Source organism: Rhinoderma darwinii, chromosome 1, assembly GCF_050947455.1.
Source record: "Rhinoderma darwinii isolate aRhiDar2 chromosome 1, aRhiDar2.hap1, whole genome shotgun sequence".
Classification (NCBI taxonomy): Eukaryota; Metazoa; Chordata; class Amphibia; order Anura; family Rhinodermatidae; genus Rhinoderma; species Rhinoderma darwinii.
The window spans coordinates 539,554,489-539,574,105 of NC_134687.1; the positions used below are offsets into that span (position 1 = coordinate 539,554,489).

At 42.7% G+C, this 19,617-nt stretch overlaps 1 protein-coding gene across 1 annotated transcript; it reads left to right on the forward strand.

Moving 5' to 3' along the window:
• The first annotated feature begins 4,583 nt into the window (after positions 1–4,583).
• CETN3 (centrin 3) lies at positions 4,584–19,248 on the forward strand. The gene is made up of 5 exons (XM_075837388.1): positions 4,584–4,734; positions 11,028–11,163; positions 12,276–12,390; positions 16,522–16,713; positions 18,988–19,248. The coding sequence occupies exons 1-5, from the start codon at positions 4,718–4,720 to the stop codon at positions 19,029–19,031; spliced, it is 504 nt and encodes a 167-aa protein (XP_075693503.1). The 5' UTR covers positions 4,584–4,717; the 3' UTR covers positions 19,032–19,248.
• Positions 19,249–19,617: the final 369 nt, after the last annotated feature.

The window sequence follows — 19,617 nt, forward strand, 5'->3', positions numbered from 1 at the left end:
ATAAGTTCTTTTTTTTATGTTTCCAATTTCTTATGAAACCACTTCTGGCTTTGGCTCAATAATCTGCATCAAAATCGACAACAAATTGCGATGTGTGAACAAGCCCTAAGGGCATGGCCAGACGTGGCGGAATTGCTCTGGAAATCCGCAGCTGACCCGTTTCTCCATTGCCTTCCACTGCTTTGTGGTTGGGTTCGTTTGCACGTTGCGGACAATTCCGCTGCGGAGCATAGGCTGCGGTGCAGAATTTGGTGTCCGCAGCATACACTGGCTGTTGCGGACGTGTTGCGGACTCATTGCGGAATTTCTCCATTGACTTCAAAATTCCGCAATGAAGTCTGCAGATGTAATGTACATGTTATGTGTGCTGCGGAGCGTATTGGTTTTACTAACATGACATTTCTTCATTCTGGCTGGACCTATGTATTTCTAGGTCTACAGCCAGACTGAGGAAGTCAATGGGGCTCCCGTAATTACGGGTGACTACGTGTGTGCACCCATAATTACGGGAGCGTTGCTAGGAGACGTCAGTAAATAGTCACTGTCCAGGGTGCTGAAAGAGTTAAGCGATCGGCAGTAACTGTTTCTGCACCCTGGACAGTGACTACCGATCCCAATATACATCAACCTGTAAAAAAATAGAAGTTCATACTTACCGAGAACTCCCTGCTTCTGTCTCCAGTCCGGCTTCCCAGGATGACGTTTCAGTCTAAGTGACGGCTGCAGCCAATCACAGGCTGCAGCGGTCACATGGACTGCCGCGTCATCCAGGGAGGTCGGGCTGGATGCCGAAAGAGGGACGCGTCACCAAGACAACGGCCGGTAAGTATGAATTTCTTTTACTTTCACTAGGGAAAGGGCTGTCCCTTCTCTCTATCCTGCAGTGATAGAGAGAAGGGAAGTATTTTCACCTCAATACGCAACGGCTAGTCCGCATCAATTTAATGCCCATTTTGGCAGATTCTGTGCGGCATTGATGCGGACAGTTGCGGAAGAATTCCGCCACGTCTGGGCATGCCCTAAAGGTGCTGTCACACGTGACAGATTTTCTTTCAGAAATTTTCTGAGCATGAAAGTCGGTCCCATTCATCTAAGATGAATGGAGCTGATAATCAATCGCAAGAAATTTCTGCAATGAAATCTGCCGCGTGTGACTGCACCCTTATTTTCCTACTGGTGGGACTTCCATTCTATGAATCATTTATGTCTATGGTGGGTAAACCCTTTCATACCCTCTGGAAAAAAAAAAGTTGAAATTCATTTGGATTCTTAGAACAGTTTTTATACATGTTTAGCACTGTTGCCTTACATACAGGGGTCCTGGGGTTAAATCTGAGCAAGGACAACATCTGCATGAAGTCAGTACGATCTCCCCATATTTGTGTGTTTTTCCTCTGGGTTCTCGGATTTCCTAGTATGGGGAAATTAGATTGTGAGTTCCATTGGGGAAAGGGACTAATGACAATCTGCATAGCTGCGGAAATAAATAAAAAAAAAGTTAAAGAGGCTCTGTCACCACATTATAAGTGGCCTATATTGTACATGATGGGATCGGCGCTGTAATGTAGATTACAGCAGTGTTTTTTATTTAGAAAAACGATAATTTTTGACGGAGTTATGACCTATATTAGCTTTATGCTAATGAGATTATCAATGGACAACTGGGCGTGTTTTACTATATGACCAAGTGGGCGTTGTACAGAGGAGTGTATGACGCTGACCAATCAGTGACCAATCAGCGACCAATCAGCGTCATACACTTCTCTCCATTCATTTACACTGCAGATAGCGATATAGCTATATCGCTATGTGCAGTCACATAAACACACTATAACGCTACTCATGTGTCATGACAATGAATATACATTACCTTCAGCCAGGACGTGATGTGTATTCATTCTCCTGACCACTTCTGTAGCGTCTCTGTGATTTACAGCATAGCAGGCGTAGTCTCGCGAGATTACGCTGTAAACTGTCATTCACAGCGAGAGCTCGCTGTGCTGTGCTGTAAATCACAGAGACGCTACAGAAGTGGTTAGGAGAATGAATACACATTTCTTACGAATTCTTACTTATTCATTACTATGTCAGAATTGCTTCCATACATATTCAATAAGTCTGTAAACAGAAATATATTCTCTGAAGTGAAAGACATAAAACCACTAATGGAGTGAACTCTAAGGCCCCATGCACACGACCGTGCCCGCAATCGGGACGGCCGCCGACTGACAGCCGCATTTTCGGGCCGTGCTCCCATACAAAGTATGGGAGCACGGCCCGCAAAATGCAAAAGAACGGACATGTTCCATAATTCCCGGAACATTTCCACGGCACGGACACCCATCCGTAGTGCTACGGAAAGGTGTCAGTGTTCAATGAAAGTGAATAACTCCGTTTTTGCGGACCGCAATTGCAGTCCGCAAAAACGGAGGTTTTTTACGGTCGTGTGCATGGGGCCTAAGGGTATGTGCACACGAGAACTCTTTTACGTCTGAAAAGACAGACTGTTTTCAGGAGAAAACAGCTGCGTCGTTTCAGACGTAAAAGCGCCTCGTATTATGCGAGGCGTCTGTGACGCGCGTAAATCTTGAGCTGCTCTTCATTGACTTCAATGAAAACGGCTCCAATTACGTTGCAAAGAAGTGTCCTGCACTTCTTTGCCGAGGCAGTCAATTTACGCGTCGTCGTTTGACAGCTGTCAAACGACGATGCGTAAATGACAGTTCGTCTGCACAGTACGTCGGCAAACCCATTCAGATGAATGGGCAGATGTTTGCCGACGTATTGTAGCCCTATTTCCAGACGTAAAACGAGGCATAATACGCCTCGTTTATGTCTGAAAATAGGTTGTGTGAACCCAGCCTTAGGATCCTTAGTACAGAACGGGTTTATTTCCCACTATGGTGGTATATACTCTGCAGCGGACATGTGGTCTGTATAAACAGAAGTGACGTCAAATTTTCCATTTAGTGTTACAAATGAATCCAGATCTGAGGCCATGGCCGATCCAATCGTACGATTCTATTAAGTGCATGCTAAAGAGTGACATCATCGGGATAAGCTTCACCAGACCCTCCATGTGGCTGTAGCTCTCAATGAAGTGGGACAGTCTTTACCTCCTTCAGATGTAACAAATCACCCAGTGCGGAAGCATGGTACAAGTCAGCAAAAGGGTGTATTCAGACGTTGCAGTTGAGGTGCGGCTAAAATTGCATAAAAAACTGCATTCTAAAACCGAATGCGCGTTTATCATGATTTAATGCGTTTTTCGATGCGAATGTGTTTCATACTACATTGAAAAACGCATTAATTAGCTGTAAAAACGCATGTGTTTTTCGTATGATTTTTCGATGCAGTTTTAACCGCACCTCAACTGCGATGTCTGAATACGTCTACATACATCGTAGAATTTCCGTCCGGATTTTCTGGCTGATGTTCAGTAGGAATTTCGCAAAAGAAATTGACATGCTGCAGATTGAGAATCGACACCACAGGTCAATATCTGCACGTGGTCAAATCTCATTGACTTTGCTGCTACTGTAATTTGCTGCTGAATTTCCACACAGAAAATACAGGCAGAAATTTCTGCTGAATTTTCCCCTAAAGGGACTCGTCAGTGGTGCTTTCCCTGATTAGGCAAATTAACACTGCGCTCGCTGGGACCATTTAAGCAGCCGTGTAGACAAGATGTAGGCCACTGTATAGCTATAGCGTTGCATACATGTGTCATACACCACACTTTTCAATACAGTTGGGCTTGCATGATCCTGACATATCCGGGCTTAATGTATACCAAAAGGACACCATTTTGACATATGACTTCCCATTAAGGCTAGAGCTACACAGGTTGCATGGCCAAAGATCGCTGTGTCACCCTTTCTGCATCACAGGTAATGAATGTTAATGTGATCGATTTGTGATCCACAAGTTGCCGCGACCATTACACAAGAGCCGCAAGGAATCCGGGCCCGCTTGTACGTCTTGCGACTACGGCGTCGTGGTCACGGCAATTTGTGGGTCACAAAGCGACCACATTCATATATTCAGCACAACACAGTCGCGATCCATAGGCACATCTGCATATGTGTTGGCAGCTTTTCCCAGCATATATACTGATGTGAATTTTACCTCATGCTAGCATTTGTAGAGCACTGTTCTGGAACTGTGCAGCTACGGAAACACAACTTTTTATTATTATTTAATTTCTATATTTATTAGTAAAAGTAATGATAGTCTTGACGAAACAATACTGCTGTGTATATACTATCTGTGTAGCGCACTACTAGCCGCGTGACCAGCAGTACACAGACAGCGGCTTCTTTTCCCGCTTCTGCAGCCAGCGGCAGCGCCATTACACTGGAGATGAACAGTCATACTGGAGATGCAAGGGGGCGGAGTTTAACTGAGTGGTAACGGAGTCACTAGTCAGAGATGTACGTTAGACTCCGCCCCTCTAGTGCTCTTCCATTTAAGGTAGTACGTTAACAGACGTACTATCTTTCAGCCAATCGTAATACTCATTTTAGATTGACAGATGTGGCAGCTAATTACAGCGCACCATTTGCTTTCAAGCCGCTCTGGTTTCTAAGGGGAAGTTATTTGGTCTTCACCAATCACACATTTGAAACATTGTTTACTGGGCGGGATTAAGGCCTGGTTGTTCGTGTCCCCCTTGTTTCCCGGTTTCCAGGCCGGACTCTGCGGCAAGAAGGGAGAAATGAGCCTGGCTGTGAGGTAAGACTGACTGCGAGGACGTGGAGGTACAGCAGGTAGCGAGTGTGCCCGCAGCTGTGCCCGGGGGGAGGTGATTGGCACACACACTGGTACATGCTGTGTGACTGGTGGTGATTGGTTCTTTAAATGTCCCTGCTGTGTCATTAGCGTAATGTCGTTTTGTATAGTAATGACTCAATTGGGGTAAATATATGAAAACTGGTGCAAAGGAAAGTGGAGTAGTTGCCCATGGCAACCTATTAGCTTGCTGTCTTCATTTTTCAAAAGTCCTTTGAGAATTGAGAGGTGGAATCTGATTGGTTGCCGTGGGCAAGTACACTTTTCCTTTGCACCAGTTTTGATATATGTCCTGCATTGTGTCCCGAAAAAAATTTTTTTTAGACCAATTTGCTTTTAGTGTTTTATTAAACATTTATTTATTTATTTGTGTGTTTGTGTTTTTACTTTTTTTTATTTTTTCACTTTTTCTTGTCTATGGGGGCTGCCATTTTTTTTTCTATCTCTGTATGTGTCGATTAATGACACATACAGACATGGAATATGGCACATACAGTCCCATAGTGAATGCGAACGGGGCCCGTTCCATCCACTATGCTGTACGCCGTCTGTGTGGGAACGGCGCATGCGCCGCTCCCACACAGTCCAAATAGAACTGTGCGACGTCCGGCGCCATTTTCTTGTGGACCGGAAGTTGCGGCCGGACAGTAAGATTACTATTTCCGGTCGCTGCATCAGCCGGCGTCATCAGCAGTGGGTGTCCGCTGTATGTTACAGCGGACATCCCGATCTATCGCCAGGAACCGGAGCTAGCTCCGATTCCTGGCATTAACCCCTTCGATGCAGCGATCCATTGTGATCGCTGCATCCTAGAGGTTTGTAGCAAATCGGCAGCTTTGCCACGCGATGGCAAGGCTGGCGACTGCTACCATGGCAACAGGAGCCCTAACAATGGACTCCTGTCTGCCATTACGTAAGCTGATTAGGCCCCGCCCAGAGGCGGAGCCTGATCGGCTTGCTGTCAGTGAACAACTGACAGTTCTAATACATTGCACTACATAGGTAGTGCAATGTATTAGAACATCAAACAAACCGTTGGACCTTCAAGTCCCCTAGTGGGACTAAAGAAAAGTGTAAAAAAAGTAAAAATAAAAGTTGTAAACAATACAATAAAAGTTTCAAGTAATAACACAAAACACAATCGCCCTTTTTCCCTTCTCAAGTCATTTATTATTGAAAAAAATAATAAAGCCATACATATTTGGTATCGCTGCGACCGTAACGACCTGAACTATAAAAATATTATGTTATTTATTCCGCACAGTGAACGCAGTAAAAAAAAGTAACTAAAAAATACCGACATAATTGCAATTTTTTGGTCACTTTGTCTTCCAAAAATTGAAATAAAAAGTGATCAAAAAGTCGCATTTACCTAAAAATGGTACCTATAAAAACTATAACTCGTCTCGCTAAAAACAAGCCCCTCATACAGCTCCGTCAACAAAAAATTTAAAACCGTTATGGCTCTCACAACTTGGCGACAGAAAAAATCCATTCTCTTCACAAAAGTTATTTTATTGTGCAAAAAGTTGTAAAACATAAAAAGTGCTATAAATTAGGTATCACCGGAATCGGACTGACCTGCAGAATAAAGGTAACGCGTAATTTATAACGCATGGTGAACGCTGTATAAAAAAAACTAAAAAAATATGCCAGAATTGCTGTTTTTTGGTCACCTTGCCTCCCAAAAAAAAAGGATAACAAGTGATCAAAAAGTCGCATGTACCCCAAAATGGTACCAATAAAAACTACAGCTCGTCCCGCAAAAAAAAAAACAGTCCTCATACCGCTACGTCTATGAAAAAATAAAATTAGTCAAGGCACCAATAAGCCAGGAAATAAAAATATGCAGTTGTGCCGGCCCGAGGGGAACGTCTCTTCTGTTTCAAGTGGCGAATTATCAAGGCCCCTAAAATTAGGGAACCAGGAAGTGGAGGGCCCAAACATATCTGCTGGAAGTGAGGGTGCCCGTATTATACCAGGACAACACTTCCCAGCAAAATTCCCCAAACTTCAAAGGTGCCGAGTGTGGACCAAAAGGGGAATAAGTAAGGACCATTTATTAGTGCGACACCGGCCTGTGCAGAAAGGATTGTGTCACAGCGTAACACACATCTATGGATTATTTTATTGGGTTTTTTACCCCATTATTATACCACCTGACTATGCCCCTTATATACTCCGCCCGCCTTACATGTGCCCCCACATTATAAACGGAAACACCAGTAAGACTCCAAACAAAACTACTACAAGCAAAATCCATGCTCCAAAAGCCAAATGGCGCTACCTCCCTTCTGAACTCTACAGTGTGCCCAAACAGCAGTTTACTTCCACATATATGGCATCGCCATACCCGGGGGAACCATTTTAACAATTTTTGGGGTGTGTGTCTCCAGTGGCACAAGCTGGGCGCCACATATTGGCATATCTATTGAAAAACCATTTTCACTCTGCAACATCGCGTGCACACCAATTTCTGCCAATCACCTGTGGGGTTAATATGCTCACTACACCCCTAGGTGAATACCTTGAGGGGTGTAGTTTCCAAAATGGGGTCACTTCTGGGGGGGATCCACTGTTTTGGTCCCACAGGGACTTTGCAAATGCGACATAGCGCCCAGAAACCAATCCAGCAAAATCTGTACTCCAAAAGCCAAATGGCGCTCCTTCCCTTCTGTGCCCTACTCTATGCCTAAACAGCAGTTTATGACCACATATGTGGTATTGTCGTACACAGGAGAAGTTGCTTTACAAGTGTTGGGGTGCTCTTTTACATTTATTTGTTGAGAATATGAAACCTTTTCAGCTAAAACTACGTCTTATTGAAGAAAAAGGATTTTTTTTTTATTTTCACTGCCCAATTCGAATAAAATCTATGAAACACCTGTGGGGTCAAAATGCTCACTACACCCCTAGATGAATTCCTCTAGTGGTGTAGTTTCGTGAATCAAGTCACTTTTGGGGAGTTTCCACTGTACTGGTACCTTAGGAGCTTTGCAAAAGTGACATGGTGTCAAGAAACCAATCCAGCAAAATCTGTGCTCCAAAAGCCAAACGGCGCTCCTTCTCTTCTGATACTTGCCGTATGCCCAAAACAGCAGTTTATGACCACAAATGGGGTATTGCCGTACTCAAGAGAAGTTGCTTTACAAATGTTGGGGTTCTTTTATTCCTTTATTTGTTGAGAAAATGAAAAATATTGAGCTAAAGCTACGTCTTATTGGAAAAAAAGGATTTTTTTTTATCTTCACTGCCCAATTCTAATAAAATCTATGAAACCCCTGTGGGTTCAAAATGCTCACTACACCCCTAGATGGATTCTTCAAGGGGTGTAGTTTCCTAAATGGAGTCACTTTTTTGGTGTTTTCACTGTTTTGGTCCCTTAGGGGCTTTGCAAATGCGACGTGGTCTCCGCAAACCATTCCTGCTAAATTTGATCTCCAAAAGCCAAATGGCACTCTTTCCCTTCTAAGCTCCGCCGTGTGTCCAAAAAGCCGTTTATGACCACATGTGGGGTATTGTTTTACTCGGGAGAAATTGCTTTACAAAAGTAGTGGTGCAGTTTCTCCTTTTAGTCCTTGTGGAAATTAGAAAAAATTAGCTAAACCTACATTTTCTTTGAAAGAATGTAGATTTTCACGGCCTACTTCCAATAATTTCTGCAAAAAACCTGCAGGGTCAAGATGCTCACTATACCCCTAGATAATTTCCTCAAGGGGTATAGTTTCCAAAATGGTGTCACTTTTGGGGGATTTCCACTGTTTTGGTGCCGCAAGAGCCTTTCAAACCCGACATGGAGCCTAAAATATTTTCTAATAAAAAGGAGGCCCCAAAATCCTCTAGGTGCTCCTTTGTTTCTGAGGCCGGTGCTTCAGTCAATAAGTGCACTAGGGCCACGTGGGGTATTTCTAAAAACTGCAGAATCTGGGCAATAGATATTGAGTTGCGTTTCTCTGGTAAAACTTTCTGTGTTACAAAAAAAATAGATGAAAAATGAATTTCTGCAACAAAAAAAAAAGAAATTTGAACATTTCACATCTACTTTGCCTTAATTCCTGTGAAACATCTAAAGGGTTAAGAAACTTTCTAAATGCTGTTTTGAATACTTTGAGGGGTGAAGTTTTTAAAATGGGGTGACTTATCGAGGGTTTCTAATATATAAGGCCCTAAAATCCACTTCACAACTGAACTGGCCCCTGTAAAAATAGCCTTTTGAAATTTTCTTGAAAATGTGAGAAATTGCTGCTAAAGTTCTATGCCTTGTGATGTCATAGAAAAATAAAAGGATGTTTAAAAAACGATGCCAATCTAAAGTAGACATATGGGTGATGTTAATTAGCAACAATTTTGTGTGGTATTACCATCTGTCTTACAAGCTGATACATATAAATTTTGAAAAATGCTAATTTTTGCAATTTTTCGCTAAATTTTGGTGTTTTTCACAATTAAATACTTAATGTATCGAGCAAATTTTGCCAGTAACATAAAGTCCAATGTGTCACGAGAAAACGATCTCAGAATCGCTTGGATAGGTAAAAGCATTCCGGAGTTATTACCACATAAAGTGAAACCTGTCAGATTTGAAAAAATTGGCTGTGTCCTGAAGGCCAAAACAGGCTGTGTCTTGAAGGGGTTAAGGATTTTACTGCGGGCAAGAGAGATCTTGTTTCTGTGCCCTCTGCTTAGAAAAGGTGTGTGTATATATATATATATATATATATATATATATATATATATACACATAGTGCACGCCGCGTGGGGGAATATTGAGCGGTCTCACAGACTGAGACCACTCCATAGAGCGAGTGTGTCGGCTGTGTGTTACAGCCGACACTTCCGGATAACGAGTAAGATCCCGTTCGAGCGCGATCCCGCTTGTTTAACCCGTTAAATGCCGCATTCAATAGCGAACGTGGCATTTAAGTTAATAGAAACAGGGGGGCGACCACCTGTAACGTCCCAACGCCCTCCCCCCGGAAGCGGGGAGCCGTTGGTTGGCACGGCTGCCTGGGGGCCTGACGAACTCCCCCAGGTCCGCCTCCGGCAGGGCTTCATAGGAGACTGTCAGAATCACGATATACTGCAATACATTAGTATTGCAGTGTATCGTGCAAGCGATCTAACGATCGCTGGTTAAAGTCCCTTAGGGGGACAAGTAAAAAAAAGTAAATAACAGTCAAAGTTTTTTTTAACAAATAAAAAAAATTAAAAGCTTAAAAACCCCCCTTTTCTCATTTTCCCTCAAGCACAATGTAAAAAAAATAAAAAGCTAACATAACTGGTATCGACGCGTCCGTAAAAGTCTGAACTATCACAATATGTCATTATTTAGTCCGCACGGCGAACGCCGTAAAAAATAAAAAACATCAGAATTGCTGTTTTTTGGTCTCTTCTTCTCCTACAAAAAATGAAATAAAAAGTGATCAAAAAGTCTCACGTACCCCAAAATGGCACCAATATAAATTGCAGTTCACCCCGCAAAAAATAAGCCCCCACAACGCTAAATCAACGGAAAAATAAAAACGCTATGGCTCTCAGAATGTGGCGACAAAACTCATTTTGTTTTTAACTATCAGTTTTTTCCTTGTAAAAGTAGTAAAACAAAGAAAACAATATAAATTTGGTATCGCTGTAATCGTATTGACCCGCAGAATAAAGTTAACATGCCGTTTTTACCATACGTTGGAACGCCGTAAAAACAAAACCACCCAAAAGGTTGAGGAATCGCTGTTTTTTTTCCTATTCCACCCCACATATATTTGTTTTCTCATTTACCACTATATTATATGGTACAAAAAATGGTGCTGTGAAAATCGACAACTCGTCCCTCAAAAAAACAAGCCCTCATACGGCAATATTGATGGAAAAAGAAAAAAGAAAAGGGAAGGGGTTAAAAAATGGGAATGTTTAGTGGCTGCAATAGAAACATCAGGCACCCCTTATCTCTAGGGCAAATACTAGCATCAAGCAGACGAAATCCAGCGTGTTAACTTTATGTGGGGGACTGTCTCCATAGACTTGTCGTTTCTGGCATAAATTATACATAAAGTGTTAGAAACGTTGAGATCTTTTTTACAACCCCTGCCTCATCCAATTACCCGTTCTACATCAGTCGATTTTAATGTCTTGTCATCAAATAATTGTTTCACTCCTTTTTGTCTGCCCCAGTAGTGGCTCTCCCATAAATAACCTGTACATTACATTTCTGAATATCTTGACCTTGTTTTTTCTTCTAGAATGGATTTAGTAGTCGACAAAACAAAAAAGAAGAAAAAAAGAGAGTTAACCGAGGAACAGAAGCAAGAAATTAAAGATGCGTTCGATCTGTTTGATACTGACAAAGACAAAGCAATAGATTATCACGAATTAAAGGTAATCACATGACAAGAAAATCCCAATGGTTCTCATTCTGCACCTAAATATATTCACGGCCAAGCCTGTGCCTCCCTTCTCTTCCCTGAGCAATCGGAGACTGGTTGCTAGGGTTGTGCTGCACATTTACGTACTTGTACCATTTAGACACTGTTTCCTTAGCAACCAGTCTGTCCTAGATTCAGTTCAAACGTTTTTTTTGCACTGATTTTGATGTGCAAACCGTGTCGGAATCCGCGCCAAAAAATGGCCCAAATCATCCCCCATTGCTTATAATGGAAGGAGTAGGCTTTTTTTTCCCCAGGTGACTTTAGGGTGGCTCGCTGAGTAAAAAGAATAAAGGTGCATGCCCTAACCTCGCATTAAAATCAATTGGAGGCAGAAAAAAACCTGTGGCACTAGTTTGGATCGTTTTTTTTTGCGGTGGTTTCTACACTTTCTTCAACAGCTAAAACGCTGCAAAAAACGCGGGGGAAAAAAGTGTCAAACAACGCTGGCAATTGAAAATCTACCTCAAGATTTCTAAAAAGGAAAACAGCAAAGACTCTGTGTGAACTAGGCCTTAAAATATTCAGCTGCTTAACTGGACCCGCTCAATGTTGACAACAGGGAATGGGATCCGCATCTTGCTAGTAACTTTGCCTGTGACCCCCTCCCCCTGATTGTTACACATGATTTGTTAGAAAAGGGTCACTGTCAGTGATTTGGTTAGGGACCAGGCGCTGACACCCCCAGTCTGCTATGCTCTGCTGAGGGCTGTACTTCTTCAGCTCCCGCTGTTCTTCCTTGCTTTTTTTTGGAGGGGTTGTGCACTGACCATATATTTTCGATAGCTCAAAGTTGCCTCGCAGAGGAATACTGTCAGGAGCCAAGGGGGCCACGGTGCTAAGCAGCGTGCACAGATATACTACCCTAGTCGCAGCCCTTGCTGAGATCTCCATCCACCTCCTTGTAGCCATCTCTATTGCCGGAAATGACTTTCTCCTTCGTTGAGATGAAGGTTTTCTTACAAGTCTCTATAAAGCAGGTTTTATTTTGACAATGTTTTTCTTTATTGAACGTTTGAGCCAATCCCGACGGGCAGATGGTTTAACAAGTGTTGTGTCTTGCAGGTAGCTATGCGAGCTTTGGGGTTTGATGTTAAGAAAGCGGATGTATTAAAAATCCTGAAAGATTATGATGGTGAAGCAACAGGGAAGATTACTTTTGATGACTTTAATGAAGTTGGTAAGTGAGTTTTTTTGGTTTTTTTCATTGGCCGTTTTACACGTTTACAAGGACACTTCCAGTTTGATTCTTGAAACCCCGTGAGTCTTTTCTGTCCATGGTTGCTGAACTAGTGCTTTTTTTTTTGGTAATGACATACAAAATTAAAGGGTTCAGGTATTTTTGTTAAAAAAACAAAACAAAAACAGGACCCTGTGAAAATGTAAAGAAAAATACCCTTTTGTATCCACTTTCCATTAGAACTCTTCTGGCCCCTGCTGCTGGCACCCCACTGTCCTGTATGATGACTAGCCATTATATGACGTCTGTGGGGCCTTATGTGTATATGTACGAAATGGCACCGCAGCCCAAGCATTGCACAGGACAGAGGCACAACGGCGACTGGCGAAAAATTCCAGTGTTAAACATATTGGAACGTTAAAGGCCAAAACATTAGAAGGAATGTGAACTGTTTGAAGTACTGAAGTTGCAGGGAAGAAAAAAAGACTTCTCACTGAGCATCGGAAAGGAGAGTGAAACTGCAGGAAACTTTTGACCTTCATTAAATCCCCTATAGAGAAGAAACAAAACCAAGTTATGTAGTAAAATTCCTTTTAATCTGGCACCATGAACGTGACAAAAATATCTTCATGCAGATTAGCAAGATCTTACCCTATAGTTTGACTTTTGACTCCCTCAGCAGGTCCACAGAGACTCTACTTGGGGCCTACGGCATTTCTAGGCTCCCGCGCACGTTTACTTGTGATATTGAACCAGCGCTGCTCATAAACCAGCTTTGACGTTCTGATATTCCTGCGCTTTAATGTCAGCGGCAGTGCTTGTTGGTTGGGGCTTCATCATAACCAACTAACTTCAGTATAAGGGTATTTACACACGACCTCTTTTCAGACGTAATGGAGGCGTTTTACGCCTGAAAAGACGGCTCCAATACGTCGGCAAACATCTGCCCATTACTTGCAATGGGTCTTACGATGTTCTGTGCAGACGAGCTGTAATTTTACACGTCGCCGTCAAAATACGGCGCATAAAATGACGGCTCGTCAAAAGAAGTGCATGACACTTCTTAGGACGTTTTTGGAGCCGTTTTCTCATAGACTCTATTGAAAACCGCTCCGAAAACGCAGCAAAAAACGCGAGTTGCACAAAAAACGTCCGAAAATCAGGAGCTGTTTTCCCTTGAAACCAGCTCCGTATTGTCAGACGTATTTTGTTAATCGTCTGAACATACCCTTAGTCTCAGGGCTGCTGACGACACACACATACCGCTGCCCGCTAAGGGTGTGTTCACACAATTAACAAAATACGTCTGAAAATACGGACCTGGTTTCAAGGGAAAACCGCTCCTGATTTTCAGACGTTTTTTGAGCAACTCGCGTTTTTCGCGGCGTCTTTTATGTCAGTTTTTGGAGCTGTTTTCAATAGAGTCTATGAGAAAACGGCTCCAAAAACGTCCCAAGAAGTGTCCTGCACTTCTTTTGACGAGCCGTCATATTACGCGCCGTATTTTGACAGCGACGCGTAAAATGACAGTTCGTCTGCACAGAACATCGTAAGACCCATTGCAAGCAATGGGCAGATGTTTGCCGACGTATTGGAGCTGTCTTTTCAGGCGTAATTCGAGGCGTAAACCGCCTCCATTACGTCTGAAAAGAGGTTGTGTGAACATACCCTAAGTGTATGCTGTATACGTGTCAGCTGAACCTTAGTCAGGTCAAAAATACCAGACAAAAGAGCGCAGAGTCTAAATTAGTAGAATTTTTCTTTTATTAGTTGTTACCATAAGCAATACGGCCTTAATAGGCCAGTTCATGTATCTATTTTGATTTTCCTAGATATGTGCCTAATGGCTTATAGTTATGCAGTATGTTCTATACTTTTTGTTCTGACTTAAAAAAAAGATAAGAAAAATAATTAAAAAAAACAAATCCGCAGTTTGTAATCCAAAAATGTAACTGCTCAATAGGCAGTCTCCGTGACTTAAATGGACAATGTGAACAGTCCCTTCTTGTTAGGGGTACCAGCAGGGGGACCCTTCTATCAATAAGCTGTTATCTGTGTGGAAACCTGGCAATAAGTATTTAATTTCCCAGCAGCGCCACCACAGGGGAAATTAAGTATTACACTGTGCCCATTAAAATCAATGGGTTGTTTGTGTTCACAGGACAGGACAGGTCCTCCAGAGCAAGATACACTCTTTATAAAAGCTTTAACTATGGTCAAGAGATGAGGATCCTGAACACAGGACCCTCCCCCTCTATTAAGGGCGGGTTCACACATAGCGGAATTTCACTTAAATTCCGCTGCGGACACTCCGCAGCGTTAATCCGCAGCGGAGCCGTTTCTCCATTGACTTTCACTTTAATTTAGCAGTGTTCGTTTACACGATGCGTACAATTCCGCTGCGGAGCATAGGCTGCGGAGCGGAATTTGGTGTCCGCAGCATGCTCTGTCTGTTGCGGAGCAGTGGCGGACTGGTTGCGGACTCATGGCGGAATTTCTCCATTGACTTCAATGGAGAGTCAAAATTCCGCAATGAAGTCCGCAGATCTTATGTGTGCTGCGGAGCGTATTGTTTTTACTACCATGACATTTCTTCATTCTGGCTGGACCTATGTATTTCTAGGTCTACAGCCAGACTGAGGAAGTCAATGGGGCTCCCGTAATGACTGGAGCGTTGCTAGGAGACGTCTGTAAATAGTCACTGTCCAGGGTGCTGAAAGAGTTACGCGATCGGCAGTAACTGTTTCTGCACCCGGGACAGTGACTACCGATCTCAATATACATGTATCTGTAAAAAAAAATATAAGTTCATACTTACCGAGAACTCCCTGCGTCTGTCTCCAGTCCGGCCTCCCAGGATGACGTTTCAGTGTAAGTGACGGCTGCAGCCAATCACAGGCCAAGCACAGGCTGCAGCGGTCACATGGACTGGAGCGTCATCCAGGGAGGTCGGGCCGGATGCCGAAAGAGGGACGCGTCACCAAGACAACGGGCGGTAAGTATGAATTTCTTTGACTTTCACTAGGGAAAGTGCTGTCCCTTCTCTCTATCCTGCACTGAATAGGGAGAAGAGAAGCACTTTTCCTGCAGTCCGCAGCGGCCAGTCCGCATCAATTTTCTGCACATTTTGTGCAGATCCGCTGCAGAATCTGCAACGCAGATTCTGTGCGGCATTGATGCGGACAGTTGCGGAGGAATTCCGCCATGTGTGGTCATGCCCTAACTCAGAATTCTCTCATTGGTATATGAAAATGGGAATTCGAAACTAGACAACCCCTTTAATTTCACAAACGGCACAGCGACTACGAAGTTGTCGCTAATTTATGAGAAATATTTTCACTGTGTACGGTTTATTATGAAAGGGCTAGACAAATCTCGGGAGCTAAATAGCCTATGCAATGTGAAATTTGCTAGTGGTAATTTAATTTTGGGACCATTTTCTGTTAATATAAAGAATATGCCATGTATGTCTGATCAGTGGGGTCTGAGAACGGCAGTGCCTGGTCCTTGTTCCCGGCAGTGAGTGGATGCTTGTCTGACCATCCATTTTTCATAGGAATAGGAGGTATGGAAACAGCTGAGTAAGCAACCAATGCAAAAGTAACTCCACACAAACATACATAATTCCCCATTGCTTTGCTAGTTTGTCCTTGTATTATTTGTGCAGACAGCTAATATTGGTCTTCATGCGATCTTTTATCCTACAGTATACAGTGCCGTGTACATACAGAATATACAATATATTAATATGCTATACATGTCTGTTGTGTAAGTGGTATATGGACCCTTCTTCCCGGATAATCCTGTATCTCTAGAATAAGCAGGCGTTCTACCATTTGTGGAGCTTTTTTTTGGCCAAAATATGAAAATCTTAAACATGGCAATATACTTACCTTATTGATTCTTTCGACCGCCCACTTCGCTTTCTGTGTGCTGACATGATGTCATTAGGAGCGACACATCATGTGACTGCTGGGAGACAAAGTCTAGTCACAGAGGTGACATCACTGTGGATAAAAGGTCATGGCTGATACAAATCTATGATGAAAGCTACCTCCTTAATAACAATCTTACAGTTTTCATATCTGTGTATAAACATGTCAAGTTATTCCATGTCCTATTCTGCTTTAGTGACAGATTTAATATTGGATCGTGATCCCCAAGAAGAGATGCACAAAGCCTTTAAACTGTTTGATGATGATGATTCAGGAAAAATCAGCTTGAGAAATCTCCGCCGAGTTGCAAGAGAACTTGGTGAGAACATGACAGATGAAGAGCTGCGAGCAATGATTGAGGAGTTTGACAAAGATGGTGATGGAGAAAGTAAGTTCAGACTGACTGTAAAATATTGCTGCTCATTCATGGGTGTAACAAGAAATGACAGAGCTCAAATGCCAACATGGCCTGAGGGTGTGTGTGTGGGGGGGGTTAGATGAGTGGCTGCCAGAAATATGGCGCTGTTTATCTCTAGGGTAACCTATAGGACTAGACAAGCAAAGTCCAATCTGTCTGATCCTTCCTTCTATATCTACGAATCTTTTATAGAAGCTATAATTGGGGTGAAGACATTACAATGAGTGTAGGATTTGGCAGCTTTTCGAAAACCCTGCCTTGCTATCATTTTCTTATACTGCTCTGCCTGTGTAAGTGTCACAGTTGTTTTGGCTTTACGTTCGTTACCCAGGAAGCTGATCGCGGGAGCGCACAGAAAGTACATGTCTAAATAACAAGATAACTTGACCCTAGTCTATAGTAGCCCATAGCAGATGCTTAGTCTGCTATCCTTTTCTATTTTTTCAGTTTTAAAGTGTCCCTATAATTTCCCTATAGTTTAGAACGTCCATAGACACGAATAAGAGAAAAACCGCAGCACGCCAAAGTAAAGTAGAATTGTGAATTGATGCGCCCCACAGCGTGTATGCAACGTTTCATCTCCAAATGGTCTTTCTCAACTTGACAAAGACCTTTGGGGTTGAAACGTTGCATACGTGCTGCGGGGCGCATAAAGTCACAATTCTACTTTTACTTTAAGGTGCTGCAGTTTTTCTCTACTTAAAGGAAGGGTGTCGCGAAAAATTTTTTTTTAGATCAATTTGCTTTTAGTGTTTTATTAAAAAATGTTTTATTTGTGTGTTTGTGTTTTACTTTTTTTTATTTTCTAACTTTTTCTTCTCTATGGGGGCTGCCATTTTTTTTTTCATTTCTGTATGTGTCGATTAACGACACATACAGAGATGGAATACGGCACACACATCCCCATCGAGAATGCGAAAGGGAGCCGTTCCATTCACTATAGCGTACGCCGTCTGTGTGGCGCGCTCCCACACAGTCCAAATGGAAGGTCTTCGGCCGAGCGACATCCGGCGCCATTTTCTTTTGGACCGGAAGCCGCGGCCGGACAGTAAGATTACTACTTCCGGTCGCGGCTTCCGGACGTGTTCTGAAGCAAGCACTGGGAGCGGCGGCGGCGGCAGGAGCAGGTAAGTTATGTCTGTGTTTGTTTGTGTTTTACTGTGTGATTACCACTGTATGCAAGCCTACTACACTGTGTATTTGCTCATAAAATGGCGACACAGTGTAGGAGGTTTGTACATTCAATGCCCTCCTTTCTCCTGGCACTAGCAGCAAAAAAAAAAAAAAAAGCGTCCTAAAGTCAGCATGTGTAAATACACCCTAACATGGGTAAAAAAATGGGTGTGATTTAACACTTTATGACTTGCCTCTTATGTCTGGAAGCCTCAGACAGACAAGGACTTCCTGTAACTCACTATCCTTATACCCTGACCTCCGCTCTTGACTCTCGGGGCTGGGCATTCCAGCAGTGTGCCCATGTCCAGTGTGCCCATGCTGAATTTGAGGGTCTCTGGCTCCTTGCTGCCTTGCCTGCTACAATCTCCGGCCAGCACCAACACCAAACTTGACCTAGTTCTTACATTGCTGATATTCCTAGAGCTGGGCGGCCTTACAAAAAAAGAGTATCCAGATAGAAAGTAATTCCGACTGCACATTTACCGTCTTATGCAAACTTACCGGCATTTATACTTGTTATTGCTGGTAAAAAAAAATTCTACCACTGGCCTCAGTGCTATTACTGGCTTCGCTGGTGCGCCATCCCTGCGCCGTGATAGTATTGCGTGGTGCAAGAAGTATTATCATATCAATGACCGCTCTATACTGCTGGAGGCCTAGACAAGAGAGGATTAGTAACATTATATACACAGACATGGCTCTATATGCATCTTCCTGGGTCGGGGCAGGGGCTGTACTCCATCACTTCCTGGAGACTAATAATCGGACGTTTCTCTGTCAATTGACTCCCATTAATTTCTGTTGCCATAAAGCACACACACCCTGCTGTACTATATATACAGGCAATACAGGAGGAAAGTGTGTGTCTCCAAAATGGCTGCTCCCAGTGAAGATTTTTAAAATAAATAATAAATATCTACAACATTTAAAAAAATAACAAACACATTATTTCTTTTCTACAGACTTACATCCAATTAATGAAACTTAAATGAAATACGAGACATTTCCTTTTAAGTTGTACTGTAAATTTATGTATTCTTTTTTTTTTTTTTTTTTTTTTCCCCGCAGTAAATCTGCAGGAATTCATTTCCATAATGACCGATGATGAATAACCAGGAAACAAGATCTGGGTTTCTTCAAGGCACCCTTGCCCATTGCAGGAACGATGGTGATCACTTTACCGAAGGGCCAGCACCCATGCTAAGAGTCACTGTTTGTAGAATATTATGTTACATAGTATTTCTTCTCAATTTTGAGTGTAGTCTTGTGTTTTGTAAATTATTTTTTTTATGCAGCTGTGGAGTTAAATCACATAGAACTTTGTAAATATGTATTTGTGTCTTTTTACTTCATGACCACAAAGATTTTAAGTTAAAATTGATAAGGGATTAAAAACGGCAAAACTGCTCCTTCAATCTCGAGCGCAGCTCTTCATGGAGAGGTGATGAAAATACAGGATGATTCAATAAGGATTGTGCAAAAGTCCAAGCCTGTAATTATAGTAACACCAGTGGTGAATGGCCAGTGACTGAAAATCAAAGCAAAACTGGCTTCGTGCCCATAGCAACCAATCACAGCTCAGCTTTCATTTTCAAGAGCCAAAATTGAAATGTGCTTACTTAGTGGCGACATCAATGCAAGAAAAAGCTTTTTGCGTCTTGGAATTTGCAAGAACGGGGTCTGTTGTGACAGTACAGT

Coding starts and splice junctions, on each gene's coding strand:
- CETN3 (XM_075837388.1), top strand. Junction 11,164..12,275: donor TAGATTATCACGAATTAAAG/GTAATCACATGA, acceptor TGTGTCTTGCAG/GTAGCTATGCGAGCTTTGGG. Junction 16,714..18,987: donor CAAAGATGGTGATGGAGAAA/GTAAGTTCAGAC, acceptor TTTTCCCCGCAG/TAAATCTGCAGGAATTCATT.